Here is a 14,939-nt window from a genome sequence, read left to right on the forward strand (position 1 = left end):
CATGCATGTTTCCACAGGTTTGCCTCTTCCACCCCAACTTGCTAGTTCTGACCCAGAATTTCCTACTGTTGCCACTGTCATCACCTGCAGTGCCTGCTACAGAGGCCGTGGATATGTCATCAGTCACCCCAACCCCCACATCAGAATAGCAGCCTTCCCACAAGAGGGAATGCAACACCCGGATATGCGCTGTGGCACCAGGCTGCTGGTGCAATACACTTCAATTAGTCTGCCCATGGCAGCTGCGTGGACTGGCCACCAGAGGCCGCCCATGGTGGGTCACAAGGCTAGTACACATGGCGCTACACCCACAGCACCATTTACTGGAGCCCTCCTCTATACAAAGACAGCACAACCGCACTCCTTCTCAGATTGTGTTCTACTGCTTATTGTACTGTTTCCATATTTGTTATTTACTTGAATGTGGATCAATAATCTTTGTTCTTAGTGGCCACACCATTGATTGTGTCTATCACTATGACAGGAACAAACTGTGAGTACTACTACTTCAGCTCTGAATGACCAGTTCAACAGATTTTATTGTTTACATCAGTTTGAAATGTTAGTCTCACCATATTTTTACCATCATGATTGTGAACATTTTTTCTCTGCAATGATTATTACTTTAAAACTGCTAGAATTACGTCTTGAACATACCTGTGCACTCTTGAGAATACACTGTGCACCCCTTTATGACAAGAACTTAATAACCTTGCTGTTAAAAATACTTGTCTATAAGAAATACTATTCAGATGTAATAAAAATTTCTGAACATACATTCAAACATTTTATTATGAGACATATCGAGAACACTAGTACGTAGGACTAAAACTTCTTCAGTAATGTCTTGTAGTATGCATTAAACAAAGATGAAAGAAATCATTAACTTAAAAACATCATGTTATTTTGAGACAGTGCCGGACATTCTACATACTTTCTTTGTATATTCTGTGTTTCAGTATCTTCTTGATGCAGCTCGAAGAGTTCGCCCTGACTTGTATGTGGTTGCTGAGCTGTTTACTAATTCTGACCAGAAAGACAATATTTTTGTCAATAGACTTGGAATCAGTTCACTCATTAGAGGTAAATATTTCAACTGCAGTTGAAATTGCATAAAATTACAGTAATATTTGTTATGTTGTTTTTAAGAGAAGACTGAATCTCAAGTTTTGGGAACCTTATGTTCCAATTAGAAGTGCAAAGAAATAGACAGAAGAAAATGGGCTGATGACTGAAAACTAGAAGAAATTGAAATGTCACCTACTAGCAAGGTAAAGAATGATCTGCCATTTCATGTAAGTGTAGATAAATACAGTGGAACTGAAACCAAGTATGGGGCATGCATGCCTTCTCCCCGTCCCCTACTTCCAACCCCCCTACCACCCCCATGCACACAGACACGAACTTAGAACAATGCAACATCAATAAATACATACTCTGCAAGCCACCATTTGGTGCGTAGCAGAGGGTACCTGGTAAATGACAACATGGAGTGATTAGTTAGTATGGGTAAACCCTGTAGGGAAATAGTGGCAGTAAAACTGGGTGGTCTGCTGTAAAAGTGAAATGAAATAAAATATTAAAATGTGTGTTAGCTAGAGAAAATAGAATAATAAATGCATGAAAACTGTTGAAAACAAAATGATGGTTTGTAAAATGTAGATGCAAATGAAATCTACACTCTGGGCTGTAATATAATTCAGTGGCATGGAAATGTGTATTTGTATGCCTGTGCTTGTTGCACATAGAAAAAATTGCCTCTTATGTGATATTGCTCCACACATACCACATGAAATAATGAAGGAAACAATGTGTCTAACCCACTGCTAGCAGCCTAGTGTTCCATATCAGATACACAAACAATTTCCTTAATTGTCTTTCAACCATCCCCACTCCATTATCTCCTAGACTCCTACTTGTCATTGTTGATGCCACATTCAATTACAGGAACATCCCCCATTCCCCAAGGCCTTGTTGCTGTCAATCACTAATTCTCACAATGTTCTACCAACTCCAAAACCACATCATCATTTCTTACACACTTAACAAACTACATTGTTATCCATAATTTCACTTCCTCTGAGGGGAAGATATCCACAGCATGGCCATGAATACCTTCATGGCTCTGTCTATGCCAACTTGCAGATGATTCAGCTAGATAAAACCTTCCCAGCCACCCAAAATCCTACCCCATGTCCGGTTCAGTTCCATTGATTATATCTTTATGCTTTAGTCCCAGAGCTAAAACACACTATCATCATTCCTGAACAGTCTCAACACTTTTTCTTCCATCATAATCACCTGATCCTCCTCAGTCCTGCATGCCATTTTTCTCATTTTTCTGGATGTTTACCTCTCCCTCTCTAATGATCTTGTAAAAATATCTGCCTATATTAGTCCCACTAACCCCCAACAGTACTCCTGTTTTGATAGCTGCCATCTATTAAACACTAAAAAAGTCTCCCATATAGACTGGCTACATTTGTGATTTGTGGTGATGAAAAATCTCTTGCCCAATATGCTCAAGGTCATACTGAGGCCTTCCTTCAAACCTAATCCTCAAACAAATCTCACATGCTATATCCCATTTACCCCTAATCCCCTGACTGCCACTTTGAACCAGCTGAAAAGGAGTATCCACTCATCACCTAATGTCACCCTGGACTGCAGTAACTAAACCACATCCTTTGCCAGTGTTTCGCGAACCTATCGTGGTGTACAAATATGGGGAATGCCCTACCCTCAGTCCATTCTGCCTTCCCAGAATGATGTATCACTGACAGCACAATCTACAAAATATACTGGTTGATCCTTATGCTACACCTACTAGCAATCACTCGCCACATGGGTCATATCCCTGTGGTGGACTTAGATGCTGCCCTATTCACCTGTCCAGCTCATCATATACCAGTCTCATCACAGGTATATCCTATCGTATCAGAAGCAGGTCCACCTCTGAAAGCACCCATGTCATTACCAGCTCTACTGTAACATTTGCAAAGTCATTTATGTGGGCATGACCACCAACCAACAGTCCACCAAATAAATGGCCACCCTCAAACAGCAGTCCAGAACAGAGTTTATTGCCCAGTGGCAGAATACACTACCAAACACACCATACTTGTCCTGACAGGTTCCTTTGCAACCCATGCCATATGGATCTCCTCTCCCACAGTGACAGCTTCTCTGAACTGTGTACATACAAATTACTCTTGTAACACATCATTTGATCCTGCAGTCCTCCTGGTCTCAGTTTGTGCTAGCCCCAATTCCATGCTCACTTCTGTACGTGTCTCCATACAGTCTGCCCCTTCATTTCACTTGTTCTACACTCACACCCTTCTCTCCACAATCTCCATCTTCCTTTGTTCTTTCTTCCCCTTGTAGTCCATTCCTCCATATTGTTATGTGCCACTTGCAACTCCCATTGCTGCCTTCAGTGTCAACTTACTGGTGTCATAGTTCTGTCCCTTCATCCCTTTCATCTAAACTATCAGCCACCTTTCCCTCCAACCCTCCATCCTGCTGTCTGCCTCTTTTGTCCCCTCGCCCACTCCACGAGATACAAACCCTCACCCAAATCAAGCTGCAGAACCAGTACTAAGTAGTCAACCAGGAAAAGGTAGCCATGTATATATGTATTCTGTACTAGGTAACTCTGAAGAACATCATTGTCCAAAGGCTTAGCAATGTTTTCAGTCTTGTTTATGTGCCTACTAACCATTTAGTTATAAGATGAGTTCCTACCTTTACTTCTTTCTAGTAATTATATTCCACCAAGGTCTTTCCTACGTCTACATCTACATCAATACTCTGCAAATCATATTTAAGTGCCTGGCAGATGGTTCATCGAACCACCTTCACAATTCTCTATTATTCAAATCTCATATAGCGCACGGAAAGAACAAACACCTATATCTTTCCGTACGAGCTCTGATTTCCCTTATTTTATCATTGTTGTCATTTCTCCATATAGTAGATCTGTTACATTTTCCAAGTGTCCTGCCAACAAAATGCAGTCTTTGGTTAGCCTTCCCCACAACGTTCTCTATGTGTTCCTTCCAATTTAAGTTGTTTGTAATTACAATACCTAGGTATTTAGTTGAATTTATGGCTTTTAGATTAGACTGATTTATCGTGTAACCAAAGTTTGATGAATTCCTTTTAGCACTCATGTAGATGACCTCACACTTTTCGTTATTTAGGGTCAACTGCCAATATTTGCAACATTCAGATACCTTTTATAAATCATTTTGCAATTTGTTTTGATCTTCTGATGACTTTATTAGTCAATAAATGACAGCATCATCTGCGAACAACCCAAGATGGCTGCTCAGATTGTCTTCTGTTATTATATTGACAGTATTAGAATAAGACTTGAGCTGTATACATATATCTTTTATTCAGATGTAGCATAAGTAAACTTACATTACCAAAAATGTACCCAGAGCTATGCTTGGTTCTTTTTTGTCAAAAAATGGGAAGATAGATGATCAATATGTCAAAACTTTCACTGTGCAGCAGATGTACATTGCCTGAAATTTCGTGATAGGTTACATATGTGTACCACTCCTGTCCTCAAGGCAAAGGACCACATTTCTGCCCCAGTCCACTACACAGTTTTAATTTGTCAGCAGATTTCAGACTGAAAAGGAGAATATTACTTTCTTCCATCTCATTTACACTGTGTTATCTACAGTAATAACACATAAAAGCTCATCTAGTCCTTTCTTCCCCTGCTTCTCTTCTTGTCACAGTCTATTAATGATTACTTTGTACTTCCATTTTGTGTCATATACTTATCTTCCAAATGTTTGGTGTTATTGTAATTCTCATGATTTTCTTTTTGGAGGCTTGAACCCAGTTTTCTTTATGTTCTGTAAAAGTATATTTATCAGGAATTTATTATAGTGTTAAAATAACTTAAATTATCATTATCTGTAAATATACACTGACAAAAAAAAAACTCTCAGCACATTTGTCTAGGTAACATATTTAAGTAATTAACACTGCACGTTGACAGGTAAGCATGAGAAAAGTCATTGCAAATGTGAAATGCTGGTACATTAATAACCAGTTTATCTGACAAGAGTATTGGCTGCAAGTATGCAAAGATACATTCGTTGTATCCTGTGTCAGTTTAAAGAATGCAGTTCCATGCCTGTTGCACTTGATTTCTCAATACAGGGCTGGTTAATGCTGATTGTGGATGATGATGAAATTGTCATCTGATGATGCCCTGTACATGATCGATTGGAGGCAGATGTGGTGACTGAGCAGGCCAAGGCAACATGTTAGCACCCTGTAGAGCATGCACAGTATGTAGGCAAGCATTATCCTATTGGAAAACATGCAACCCCCCCCCCTCCCCTTCCAGTGGAATACTGTTGTGAATGGCAGCACAACAGGTAAAAATCACCAGACTGACATACAAATTTGCAGTCAGGGTGCATGGGATAACCACATGAGTGTTCCTGTTGTTATATGAAACTGCACGCCATACTATAACTTGAGGAGTAGGTCCAGTGTGTCTAGGCCACAGATGGGTTGGTTGCAGACGCTCCCCTGGCCTCCTTGTAACCCACACATTGCCATCACTGGCACAGAGGCAGAACCGACCTTCATCAGAAAATACAACAGTCCTCCACTCAGCCCTCCAATGAGCTCTTACTTGATATCACAGAAGTTGCAAATGGTTGTGGTTTGGATTTGAGTGGCTCAGAGCTGTCCTTGAAGTAACTAGTTGTAACAGTTCATTGTGTCACTGTGGTACCAACTTCTGCTCAAATTGCTGCCACAGCCACAGTACAATGCACCACAGCCATACATCAAACATGCCAGTCTTAGCCTCTTGGTAGTGCCACATGGCCATCCAGATCCCAGTCTTCTTGTGATCTACCATCCCATGACCATCACTACAGTGGCTACATTCCTGCCAAGTCTTTCTGCAATGTTGCAGAAAGAACATCAAGCTTCCCATAGCTGTATTCCACATTCTCGCTAAAACTCAGCGAGCTGTTGATAATTGCATCTTCTTTGTCTTAAAAGCATTCCTGACTATCAAGTCACTATGTCTAATCTCAAAGGTAACTAACACTCATGGCTGGTACAGTATGTATTTATAGCAAACCTGGTTTGCACCCTCGTAGTGGCATTACTTGTGGCACTCTTATGTGACTGCTCAGAAATCTGAATAGACATCATCTTTAAGTTGTAGAAATATGCCCACCAACTTTCATTTATCTTGTACAACTGAGTTTTGGTGGTGATATTTTTTTTCTAGTGGTGTATTAACTATTATTTTAAACCTGTATATTTTAAATAAGTTATGCACTACCATCAATGTATTAAGCATTTTACTTATTTTTGTGCTGTTTTAATCTGCAGACATATTATAAAGTCGTTTTTTTTTCTTTTTGCAGAGGCAATGTCAGCTTGGGACTCTCACGAGGAGGGACGACTTGTGTACCGATATGGTGGAGAACCTGTAGGTGCTTTCCACCAACCATCACTTCGACCACTTGTTCCATCAGTAGCACATGCTTTGTTTTTAGATTTAACACATGATAACCCTAGTCCCATTGACAAAAGATCTGTGTTTGATTTGCTTCCAAGTACTGCTCTTGTGTCAATGGCGTGCTGTGCATCTGGTAGCAACAGAGGTTATGATGAACTGGTTCCACATCATGTAAGTTTTTTGAATCAGCAAACTACATATTTCTCATTATGTCAAATTATTTTATGTTATACAAATGTGAAAAGGAAGTATAAGAAAATCAAATATAGGTAACAACATACAAAAAACAATTATCATTGAAAGAAAAGAGAAGTAAAGCCTTAGTTGACAAATGAACTTAAAAATGGACAAACTTAAGTGACAAAAGTTTCTCTAACTTTGTCTGGTGAGCCTTGTCAATGGAAATTGAGGATGATCCTCACAGTTGATATTTTTGATATGAGTTTCAATATATTTCGTCTTGTGCTTTAGGCTTACTATTGATGCTTGTAGATTTGATGTTCAATAATACCAATTCTTTCATTATAAAAATATGTTTTCCTATATTTTATGCATTTTCCAGATTCATGTAGTTGATGAATTCAGACAGTATGCTGCTTGGACTGAAGATGATGATGCATCAGAAGGTGTTGGAATTCGCTCAGGCATTATTTCAGCTAAAAAGGCTTTGAACAAATTACATTTTGATTTGGGAATGTCTGGCTTTAACCAGGTAAATTTAGTCTTTAAACATTTCCTTCTAAACATGATAACTTATGGCTACAGTCACATGTTCCCATAATGTATGTTCAATGTAAGTTCTTTACTTGTTCCTGAACACATATACAAGAAGTTTCACTTCTCTCCTTAAAAATTCCTAGAATGCCTGGAGTACTACATAAATAATGGTATGAATAGACATCATGCCAAGAGACATATTATTTCTTGTAACTGTTAGTGTAAGCTATTAGCAATTGTATTAGCAGAACCTGATGTTTTATTTTGTGACAAGACCTACACATCCAAATATTATAAAACTTTGATGCAAGAACCAGGAGAAATGTAATTAATTGTAAATGGAATCAGATAATATGTAGCACAAGTTGCAAATGGATTTATTCGTTCAATTAAGACCAGTTTTGGGTGATTATAAGACCATCTTCAGTTGAGCAAAACTGCAGTAGGAAAATGAAGAAACTATAATAAAAGGTTGTATACCACCTAGCACTTGTTAAGTTTTCATAATAGTGAGAATTCACTGCCCAGATGTAAATATGAAGTTCATACAGTCAGGTTAGTCAGAGTGAAACATGAGTTTCACACCAGATAATCAAGGAAATTACCTAAAGAAATAGGTAGTCAAAGAAAGTAGAAAAGGAGGGAAAACAAGAGAATATCAATGGACAACATAAGAGAACTTACACCATGCGGCACTTGGCCGCTACACACTGGACACCAGGCTGCAGGATGCTGAAAGTCACATGTGAAGCTGAGATCCAGTTTGAGGTGGTGGTAGAAGGAAGCTGGGCATGAAAATTAGCGCCCTTCATGATGTTAGGGAAAGTAAAGCCATCAAGCAGTGAACAGCAGCAGAACTGAATAGTGTGATCATTAACAAGGTGGATACATATGTAACTAATTAAAAATGGTTAGATGTACATTGTCAAAGTACTTAAGCAAATAAATAAATAAATTAATAAATTATGTGCTTCAGCATAAATTGTGGGAGTGCCCAACCATCAATTATAAATGATGTGAAGATAACATTTAAATTTAGAAAATCCAGAAATGGACCATTAGTGGCTAGTTGGATACAAATAAACTAAATACCATGTCAACTGAGTATCTCCAAGGTGAAACAGTATCAGTTGGGGAATAAAATTAAAAGGATATAAAGAAAATTACAATTCCTTTGAGAGAGAAGTTTGAGAGGAATATTGGCAAGGTTTGAGTGCTATTGCAAGAAAGTATAATTGTTTAGAAGGTACATGTGCTTCAGCATGGTTTGCTCATTTAGGGTTGTTGAAGGGTTCTTGGTTAAGTTGTACATAATTCCTATTTCCTCAAATTAATTAAGGACATGGCCTTTCTGATGATGATGAAGGATACTCAAAATGTTATTTATGTCAGCAAAGGAGTGCCTATTGACTTTCAAATGAGTGAACAAACTGGAATTAGAATTATTCAGGTCCTGATGTTCCTTGAATTGGATTTTAAAAGAATGCCCCATGTGCTCAATTTAGAGATGTTGGCACTCCTTGCACTTAATTTTATAAATGCCTGAGCCCATGTGGTGGCTGTGATCCTAGCTTCATGGTGCCTCTACTGAGAACCAATTCTGTTTGGTATAAAAAATGCCGTGTTGAGCATCTAGGAAGTACTACAGGTTTCTGACATAATCTGCAATGGCTTTTAACAAGATTTGTCTTAAGTAAAATGTCATTCTGAATTTTATCAAACGATTGTTCAATAGAACCTACATTAGTTCACCATGTTACGTACATCAACTGATGAAAAAAGATGTCTAAAAAGAAATCAGTGTGTTATATTCTAAGAAAGACTTTTTAAAGAAGGAAACTCACATTACTCATTTGGGATTGGCTAAAGAACTTAGTTCTTTTACTTTTGAACATTCATACATGCATATTATACATACTATTAATTTTTAAACAAATGATATTATGCTATCTCACAAGATGAAGCTTGAGAGGCTCAGCGTGCCCTGTAGAAACCCTAAAATGCAACTTCTGGTTCCATAAAAAGGTTGGAAACTGCACTAATATTGGTTTTAATAGTGATACAACTGGCTTACTAAACAAAGCTCTGTCTTATAACACCAGTACAACATTTTTTTAGACCAAGCTGCATGCAAAGCCTCTACTAAAAATCATATTATTCTTAAACTTAATGAGGCTGTTACCAATGAATTTAAAAAAAAAAAAAAAGGAAGAACAGAATGGGCAGGATCAGGATTTCATAGGGCCCCTAATGTCACTGTTTCTCAAAAAAGATCAAGGCACTTCGTGTAGCATTAATAAAAAAACTTCAGCTTAACCAAGCCCTCGTCATACATGTGGACATGGGCCATACATCTGTTACCTTACATGAAACTGACTACATTCAAAAAGCACGAGAATTTTTATCTTCCAATAATGTACTCATCTGCCCTTTCAATCCTACTGCTAATTTGTCACTGAAACAAAAAAAGTACCCTTTTGCCTATGAAGCCTAGAACACACAACTTGCATGGCACACTTAAGATCTGTATATAAGAGTGGTTCCCCTCTGAGACCATTTGGTAATGCAGCTGATTCTTCTGATTATCTTTTAGCTAAAGAGCTAAATAGTTTTCTGAGCAGGCATTTTTATTTTCCAACCTCTGATACTGTGAAAAAGAGGGACAAACTCATCGAACTTTTAAATCAGACCACAATCACCCATGGCACTTACTTAGCTTGGATGTCACCAACATATATACAAACATCCCAACTAAAGAAGTAATCCCGACTGTAGAATCCAATATAAGGTAACATGCTAACTTAGATTTTAAAGCAGTGAATGAATTTCTCTCTCTTCTAAAGATGGTTCTAGACCACAGTTACTTTAAATTTGGTAATGTTGTCTACAAATAGCTAGTGCACTAGTCATGGGATCTCTCTTAGCTAGCATTATTGTCAATATTTGTCACCTGCATTGAATACCAGTTCTTCCAATCTTTCCCCCATTACGTCCAGAATGTTGTTTGCTGTAAACATTATGTCAATGATGTTTTACTTCTCTACAGTGGTACTAAAGGTCAAGTACAGCAGTTTCACCAATATCTTAACACAGTGCACCCTAATAATCAATTTTACATTGCCATTTTTAGATTTAAAAATCATTTCACAAAATGATAAGATTATCATCACATTTTTAGCAAAGAGACCACAACTGACAGTATAATTCACAACTTATCAAATCACCCACAGAAATATAAGATGGCTGCATTGAGTTTAATGGTGCACCTTTCTACCTAAGCAACCCTCAGTGGACAGGAATATAAAAATGAGCTTGAAATTACCAGGTGTATTGTGAGTTCTAACGGCTACCTAATTCAGCTGTGGACACCCTTATCCAGTGAAGGACTTCATAGTATTCACCATGGGATTACCCTGACACCCATCAATGAGGACATTCCATGTGATTCATGCAGTAAAGTACACTATTTTGGTACTATTTCAGGTAAGGTTGGCCAATGGCTCAAAAAAGATGGAGCCACAGTGTCATTTTTATACCGAACAGAATTGGTTTCCAGAAAAGGCACCTTGAAGCTAGGATCCACAGCTGCCACATGGGCTCAGGCATTTATAAAATCAGGTGCAATGATTGCTAGTGCCTCTATATTGAGCAGACACGACACTTTTTTAACATCTGATTCAAGGAACATAATGACATTAATAATTCTAAGTTCAGTCATCTGAAAGTCAGGAGACGCACTGTTGGTGACATAAATACCAAGTTGAGTATCCTTCATCACCATGACAAAGGCTGCATCCTTAATTTATTAGAGGAAATAGAATTTATACACAGCTTAAACAAGAACCCTTCAACAACCCTAAACAAGCAAACCATGCTGAGGCTCATGGAACCTCCAAATAATTATCTTTTTCTGAAATAGTACTCAGACCTCCCCAATATTCCTCTCAAATTTCTCTCTCAAAGGAACTGTAATTTTCTGCATATCACTTTAATTTTAGTCACCAACTGGTACTATTTCACCCTGTGGATACTCAGTTGTTATGATAATTAGTTTATTTTTATCCAACTTGCCACTATTGGCCCATTTGTGGCTTTTTTATATTTGAATTTTACCTTTCTGCCATTTTTAACATATGGTTGGTCACACTCACTCTTTATGCCCAAGCATATAATTTTTTCATTTTTTAATACTTCGAAAATGTACATCTAACCCAGTTTTAATTAGTTACATATTATGCATCCACCATTGTTAATGATCAGGTTAGTCAGCTCTGATGCTGTTCACCACTAGATGGCTTTACATTCTGTTGAAATACAACAGTCACCAATTTTCGTGCTGGGCCTCCTCCTACCACCACTTCGTACTGTATGTCGGGTCCATGTGTGGCTGTCACCAGTCGATGACCTGGTGTCTAATGTGCAGTGGCCACACATCTCTTTGTGTAAGTTTTCTTACATTGTTAATTGATATTCTCTTAGGCTTTCTTCTTTTTTTCTTCCTTTGACTGCCTGTTTCTTTTGGTTAATTTTGTTGATTACCTGGTGTGGAACCCGTGTTTAATTCTGGCTAATCCAACCACATCATCATCATATTTACAGTTGGGCAGTGAGTTTCCACTAGCCAAGTGTTAGGTGATATATAGTCTCTTGTTATAGTTTCTCCATTTTCCTATTGCACTCTTGTTCACCTGGACATGGACTTGTAATCATCCAAAACTGATTGTGATTGAACCAATAAATCTATTTACAACCGAAGTGGTTTATTATCTGATTTCATGATGCTCAGTTGCCAATGTCCTGCAACAAAATTTTATAATTGTAAATGGGAGAACCGTTGAAGAACAAAGAACTGAGCTGTCAAGAAAACATCATTTAACATTTTAAAGAAAAGATCATATTCTGAAATTACTTTTTTCTCCAGTTTACAAAAAGTTTTCTGAGATTCTTGCAGTATTAGTTGAAATTGAGCTACATTATTCTTGCATTTATTCCTTCAATTACTATATTTGTAACCAACTCACTTATATGGTGATTGTACCTAATGCCAATCACTCTTGTAATAATGGAATGAGCTGCAGATTGTTAATGAAAGAAGAGATGAGTGTTTAATGTAATGGGAATACTGTATGTTTAATAAGTATCTTAGCAGTAGGCTAAATAAACCCAACAAAAATGTAGTGATATGAGCTTTTCTACCTGTTTTTCTTTCATGGATTCGCATTTTGATTTCTTCTAGTTTCCTTTTCTCCATTTATCGCACAGTTCAATTTACACTTTCATACAACACTGTGCTTCAAATATACACCTACATAAATGATACATATTGCCGTATTTTCTAATTAGTCAATCTTCCACTCTCAGAACATATTCTTTCCCCTAAAAGAGAAGAGCACACATTGCACATTTGGTATGCCAGAACAGCAAATTAGAATTATGCTGTAAGTCTTATCCAAGTTGAAATCACTTTTTACTTTCCTTTACCACTTTCTTTGACATTCAGTTTGCCAATTGTAACTAAACCTATGTCATTGTCATCACTGTCTGCAACAATTAATGACTAAAGTGTGACATTACTCATGAAAAAACACCTATTAAGCATTTATAGCCGTCTCATTTCTGTAGAATATGTTTAACTAGTGACCCCTCCACCCCCAGTTTTGCCAGCCGGAGTGGCCGAGCGGTTCTAGGCGCTACAGTCTGGAACCGTGCAACCGCTACAGTTGCAGGTCCTAATCCTGCCTCGGGCATGGATGTGTGTCATGTCCTTAGGTTAGTTAGGTTTAAGTAGTTCTAAGTTCTAGGGGACTGATGACCTCAGAAGTTAAGTCCCATGGTGCTCAGAGCCATTTGAGCCCCCAGTTTTTTAAAGAATTGAACTTCAGTGTAAATTAGAGAGACTGGAACCCACACAGAGATTTACTGGCAATTGTTCTGCCCTCAGACTAGGGACTGATGACCCTGTAGTTTGGTGCCTTTACTCTCCAAACCAATCAACCTCAAACTACACAGGTGCACCACCACACTATTTGCCCCAAAGTCCTGTTTTATTTATTTTGATGACTTCCCCACTTCGGGGGTTTGATTATTGACTATAAACATTGGGGGTGTCTTGGTGTGCTAATGTGATGCTGTTTCCACATTAGGATGCTGTTTTAATGTAGCAAAACTGGTTGTGACAATAAAGAAATCACCAATTACAGCTGTCTTGTGATTCATTTTACTTCCATTCATTATTAAGTTTAATGTCTGTGGGTGCCTGAATTACAAAGTTCTTTTTCCTTTCATTAATTATCTGGGTTGCCAGGGAGAAAAAGTTTTGAAAAGATGTGTAAAGTTTGTTGGAAATCATTAAGTGCACTTATTTTCAAATACTGGATGAATATAATGTGGATAATTAGCACACTGTGAGTTATGCTGCTTCAAGATGTATACACAGTTTCTAACTTTAATACTTGATTTATTGTGTTACATCTTTAATGTAAGACTATACATCTTACTTAGTAGATTATGACAGCATTTTAAATTTTTCAGTTTGATCAATAATTATATGAAATACTGAAAATCAAATTTTTGTTGCTCCTAGAAGTCATTAGATAAGCAACCTGCAACTATGACTAGGTGACTGTATAGTATTGTATAGATTGATATTAAGGATGACTGCTTTTGTGAAATTTTGAAAGACAATATTTAAAAAAAACTCCAATCTGTAAAGAGTAAGTGAAGAAACAACCAATGTAGAGAAGCTTACACTACCTAATATGCCTTTACACTTGGTGTTTTCAGTGTGCAAACCTAGTAAGTCACATGAAGTACCATAGGATGGGAGACCTCAGAAGCCTTTCCAGAATTTTTACTAGATTGGTAAATGGGAGCAGAACATTCTTAGTCCAGGGGATACAATTTTCAAATCCACTGGCAAAGTACAAAGTGTTGTATTTGTGTACTTATATATAATTACTGAAACAAATATTACATGAATCATTTTCTCTGGAATATATCAGGCAAACATGTTACACACCTCCCTACAAATTTTCACACAAGTCAAATTTAAGTGTGTATTTATACTAGATGGATTTTTGCAGAATGAAAACACTAAATACTTAAAAATATTTCATTACCCTAAAAATATCCCACAATCTCAAAAGCATCTCATTTAAAGTATAGTAAAAACAGAGTATTATCTCAAAGTAACCTTATTTGTACAAAGGAGGACTATTCCCACTGAAATGGAGATGTAAACAAAAATATATAACATAAAAACCCACCATTTGAACCTTCTTGATGTATCCAACTTTTATTCCCCTATTGTTCTTATATATTTCAGATATTTAATAGCATTATTTTAACCTATATTCCAGGTATTTGTTGATCAAATGGATGCTGACATTGTTGCTGTTACTCGGCACTGTCCTGCTACCCATCAGTCTGTGGTTTTGGTGGCATACACAGCGTTCCGGCATCCAGACACATATTTCAGTCGTGGGTTTGTAAAACCATTGAGAGTAGAAGGCACTGTTGATGAGGTCATTTTGGAAGCATCACTTTCCCACAAGAATGCAAAGTAAGTAAATCCTATCCCAGATTATCTGTGTTTAATGTTAATTCTATAATAAATTTTCTGCATCAAAATTCAAGCAGGGAAGGTAGTTAATGATTACATTTTCATTACATATATCTGAGTGACATGATTAAAATTAGATTTGCC

General features: G+C 37.4%; 1 protein-coding gene across 5 annotated transcripts in view; it reads left to right on the forward strand.

Annotated features, from left to right (window-relative positions):
• LOC124556652 (glycogen debranching enzyme) overlaps positions 1-14,939 on the forward strand; it is a 204,751-nt gene that overhangs the window by 130,006 nt on the left and 59,806 nt on the right. For all 5 annotated transcript variants that reach the window (XM_047130620.1, XM_047130622.1, XM_047130618.1 and 2 more), the window contains exons 11-14: positions 960-1,083; positions 6,423-6,688; positions 7,080-7,229; positions 14,593-14,795. In XM_047130620.1, the coding sequence (XP_046986576.1) occupies positions 960-1,083; positions 6,423-6,688; positions 7,080-7,229; positions 14,593-14,795 (743 nt within the window). The remainder of the gene's footprint in view (positions 1-959; positions 1,084-6,422; positions 6,689-7,079; positions 7,230-14,592; positions 14,796-14,939) is intronic.

Source organism: Schistocerca americana, chromosome X, assembly GCF_021461395.2.
Source record: "Schistocerca americana isolate TAMUIC-IGC-003095 chromosome X, iqSchAmer2.1, whole genome shotgun sequence".
Classification (NCBI taxonomy): domain Eukaryota; kingdom Metazoa; phylum Arthropoda; class Insecta; order Orthoptera; family Acrididae; genus Schistocerca; species Schistocerca americana.